At 58.3% G+C, this 4,503-nt stretch overlaps 1 protein-coding gene across 1 annotated transcript; it reads left to right on the top strand.

The window, feature by feature from the left end:
- Positions 1-2,770: 2,770 nt before the first annotated feature.
- Positions 2,771-3,979, top strand: SSTR4 (somatostatin receptor 4). The gene has a single exon (XM_040981266.1). It carries the CDS (start codon positions 2,771-2,773, stop codon positions 3,977-3,979), a length of 1,209 nt encoding a protein of 402 aa, XP_040837200.1.
- The last annotated feature ends 524 nt before the right edge of the window (positions 3,980-4,503 follow it).

Below are 4,503 nucleotides of genomic sequence, written 5' to 3'. Positions count from 1 at the left end.
TTCATGCAACCACTCAAGATGTTTTGGAATTTGGAGTGTTATGGATTTCAGATGTTCAGCTTAGAGATGAGTCAACCCAGACTGAAGCCTTAAAGGTAGGCTTCATCCTTACCGTTAGTTTGAGCCTTGAGCTTGGGGGAAGGGTGGTCGCTCTGTCACACTGCCACCTCTGATGCTGCCACCGCTGCTCCCGTGAGAATCCAAAGATGCTTTGCCTGCCCACAGGGGCACCTGCATAAATCACTGTTAGCAAAGAGATGCTCTCAGCATCAGTAAGTTGTGCTCGCCATGCTTTTGGCAGCAGCAGAGCTGTTCCAGGTTGATCCAAGCTGCAGAAAGCTCTTTAGAGGATGTCCTACCCTAGTCAGCAGCACAGTCACTGTACGACTTGGAGCTGGAGCTGGTTTTGAGGTACAAAACGTAAAGCCACTGCCCACAATGCTGGCATCCTAAATGGATGCCAATTGGGCCCAACTGTTCCACTTCAGATCCAGCTCTGATGCACCTAGGAAAGCACCTGAACATGGCCCAAGTATCTGGCACCTGCTACTTTCAGAAGATACTCATTGTTACTCATTTCTGGCTCATGGCTTCAGGCTGGCCCAGCCTGGCCCAGTCCAGAGTTAATGTAGAGGAGTGACCCAGCAGGTGTAAGATCTCTCTCTCTTTCTCTTTACAAGTGTTTCAAATAAACAAATAAATATAAGAGAAAGGAAGGAAGGAAGGAAGGAAGGAAGGAAGGAAGGAAGAAGGAAGGAAGGAAGGAAGGAAGGAAGAAAGAAAGAAAGAAAGAAAGAAAGAAAGAAAGAAAGAAAGAAAGAAAGAAAGAAAGAAAAGAAAGAAAGAGAGGGAGGAAGGAAGGAAGGAAGGAGGGAAGGAAGGAAGGAAGGAAAGAAGGAAGGAAGGAAGGAAGGAAGGGTGGGTCAGTTTGTTGTCAGGACTGCCATCATTGGATCAAGAAGGTAGCAAAAGAAAGAGCCCGAGTGGACCAACCACCAGCACCTTCTCATGGAGCCCAGAGGAGACCATCTCTGCAAGGGGGCCATGTAGAGGTCCTCCCCAGAGTCAGGGTGGACAAGTCTCTGTTTTGTCCAAATCTGAGGGCCCTTCATCCCATTTATTTTTTTCTAAAACACCTATACCTCTAATGGCAAAGCACCTACCCTTCCTCTTTCTGGGAGTTGGAGTGGAGTCCCACAAATGGGCCCACAGGAAAGGACAGAGGAACATAAGGAGTGACCACAAACAAAGGAGGAGTCAACAATCCATTGGGGCAGCAAATCCCAGGGGTGGAGTTGGGGCTGACGACAGTACTGCATAGGGATGATCACATCCATGAGCTCATCCCAAGGCAGAAGGCAGAGCAGCTGACAGCCTGAAGCTCCTGGGGAAAAAAGGCCTTCTCCTCCCACTCCCACTCCTCCTCCTCCTCCTTCTCCTCCTCCTCCTCTTCTTCCTCTTCCTCTTCCTCTTCTTTCTGCTCCTACTCCTCTTCCGGCTGTCCTACAGCATCCTGACCGCACCCCTACCCCACCCCTGTCTCCAGTCCCAGAGTGGGACCCAGGAGCCACCCCAGGCAAGGCTTGACAGTGACTTAGGGTCCTTCCCAGACCCCTCCTGGGGCTCGGCTAGGTGGTGTTCCCTCCAGCGTGGTGCTCAGGGTTGCCTTAAGAATTGTTGAGGACAACACCTGCTGGAATTCTGTACCACCTGCAGCCCAACCGTTGTGGTTGCAGCTGTCGCGGGGGAGGGGGGGGGGTCCAAGTCAGGGGCATTGGTGAGTGTCTGCCATAGAATTCAGAGGTGAAGCAGCACAAGGCAAGATCCCAACCCTTCCCGAACTGTCCCCTCCCCAGACACATGCTGGAGCCCCGCGGTAGAGACCCCAAGCCGGTGACAAGCATAGGCACAAAGCATGGCACTTCTCTCCACATTTTATACCACTGCCTGCGCAGCACCGAGCGTCGCAGGGCAGACCGCGGCTTGGGTTTCTGAGGTCTCCACCTCTGCGAGTGCATCTCCACCCCCGGTATCTGACAGGCATCTACTCTGAAAAGTTCAAGGAGCTGTGGTGGTCGGAGGCAGGAGCTGCGTGAAGTGAGAGGGGAGGCAGGAGCTGCGTGAAGTGAGAGGGGAGGCGGGGCTAAAGAGAGAGCCATCGGGACCTGCTGGGACCCGCGATGCCCGGCTGAAGCCGCAGGTCCCGCAGCTTCACGAAATGGGCTTAAGGATGCGAGCAGGCGTCGCGAACACGCCAGGGGCGGGGGCGGCGGTGTCAAGTGTGCAGGAAAGAGCGGTGCGCGCCCTGGGTGATGCCGCTCGCATCCCGCGCGCCTGGTTACCCGCGCCGAGGAGAACCGGATCCGCTGGCGCCAGCCTCGGGAGTGCACAGCCGCAGCTGAGCGCATCGCAAAGCACCTGCAAGGAGGAAGGAGGTTAGCCGTGTGGGGCTCCCGAGGAAACCCAGGGCACCGGGCTGGAGACATTGGGACTGGGGGAGCGAATCGGCTGCGGGGAGGGTTCAGCGGAGGTGGGAGTGCCCGACAGCAATCCCCCTCCAAAGTACGTGCCCGGTCACTGTGAGGGGATCGGAGCGGGGCGCCTTCCCCACCTCCGGTCCCCGACAGGGCTGTTTAAGCACCACAGGCTAAGGAGTGCGCCTCTTTGTGCTGGAGAGAGACCCCCGCCGCCAAAGTCACCGCCGCTGCCGTGCTCCTTGCCAAGCTCAGCGGTCCCAAGGTAGTAGGGGAGGCACCTGCAACCCTTAGACATGAGCGTGTCCCCGATGCTGCCCTCAGGGGCCGAAGAGGAGCTGGAGATGATCTGGCTTGGTCTGGCCAACAGCACAGGTGCTCCGCCCGAGAAGGATCTGAAGGCTGCGGCCGGGACCGACCGCACGGGGTTAGCCGGCACCATCGCCATCCAGTGCGTGTATGCATTGGTATGCCTGGTGGGCCTGGTGGGCAATGCACTGGTCATCTTTGTGATCCTGCGCTATGCCAAGATGAAGACAGCCACAAATATCTATCTGCTCAACCTAGCTGTGGCCGACGAGCTGTTCATGCTCAGCGTGCCCTTCGTGGCCTCATCAGCAGCGCTGCACCACTGGCCCTTCGGCTCCGTGCTGTGCCGGGCTGTGCTCAGCGTGGACGGCCTCAACATGTTCACCAGCGTCTTCTGCCTGACCGTGCTCAGCGTGGACCGCTATGTGGCCGTGGTGCACCCGCTGCGCGCAGCCACCTACAGGAGGCCCCGAGTGGCCAAGCTTGTCAACCTGGGGGTGTGGCTGGCCGCTCTGCTGGTCACGCTGCCCATCGCCATCTTCGCCGGCACCAGGCCGACCCGCGGCGGCCAAGCCGTGGCCTGCAACCTGCACTGGCCACACCGGGCCTGGTCGGCTGCCTTCGTGGTCTACACCTTCCTGCTGGGCTTCCTGCTGCCCGTGTTGGCCATCGGCCTGTGCTACCTGCTGATCGTGGGCAAGATGCGCGCTGTGGCGCTGCGCGCAGGCTGGCAGCAGCGCCGACGCTCCGAGAAGAAGATCACCAGGCTGGTGCTGATGGTGGTGGCCGTCTTCGTGCTCTGCTGGATGCCCTTCTACGTGGTGCAGCTGCTGAACCTTTTCGTCACCGGCCTGGATGCCACTGTCAACCACGTGTCACTCATCCTCAGCTATGCCAACAGCTGCGCCAACCCCATTCTCTATGGCTTCCTCTCCGACAACTTCCGACGCTCCTTCCAGCGTGTGCTCTGCCTGCGTTGTTGTCTCGTAGATGCTGTGGGTGGCGGTGGCGGGGGCGGTGCTGAAGAGGAGCCCCTGGACTATTTTGCCACAGCAGCCCTCAAGAGCAGAGGTGGGGTGAGGTGCATCTGCCCACCGCTGCCCTGCCCGCAAGAGCCTGCCGCACAGCCTCCACCGCTGCAACCACCAGAACCCGACCACAAGCCGATGCCGTCCACCGGGACCACCACGTTCTAAAGAGCTCTGTGCCACCCTTCAATTCAGCCCTCCACACCTGCTCATGCATTTGGCCCCATGAAGTACCAGCTGTTGCTGATAAAGCGTCTTCAGGAGGAGTCTGTGACGCCCTCTAGAGCATTCAGGACTAGGCTCCTCACCCATGCCCCTGGCTTACCAGGAGGACCCCTCCGAGAGGGTAGGACTTCTCTGGGACCTGGGCTAAAGGGAAACAAGAGGTGACCAGGGAAGCAGTGACACCTGCACGCATGTAACTTGATGGTGGCAGCTGGAGAATCATGGGCAGGAAGGGTCCAGGGTGTGCCCTGGCCCTGTCTGCCGACTTTCTCTGCCTTGCTGTAGGGATGCAGTGTGCAGGGGAGGGAGGGAAGAAGGAGATGCTCAGAGCTGGCTCCCTTCCTTCCTGTTCCCACGCTGTCGTTGCTAAGTGAGATTTCTGTGCAGCAGTCTGTTGTCCCTTTCCTCCTCCCACTTCAGCCCCAACACCTGCTTAGCATCCCCCAGTGTCTCCCAGGGCTGTCCCG

The sequence above is a fragment of the Ochotona curzoniae genome, unplaced genomic scaffold (assembly GCF_017591425.1).
Source record: "Ochotona curzoniae isolate NIBS_2020 unplaced genomic scaffold, NIBS_Ocur_1.0 contig_3520, whole genome shotgun sequence".
NCBI lineage: Eukaryota > Metazoa > Chordata > Mammalia > Lagomorpha > Ochotonidae > Ochotona > Ochotona curzoniae.
This window is presented reverse-complemented; position numbering and strand designations above follow the sequence as displayed.

Excerpts from the sequence above, each read along its gene's own strand:
- SSTR4 (XM_040981266.1), top strand. The coding sequence starts at position 2,771 with ATGAGCGTGTCCCCGATGCTGCCCTCAGGGGCCGAAGAGGAGCTGGAG.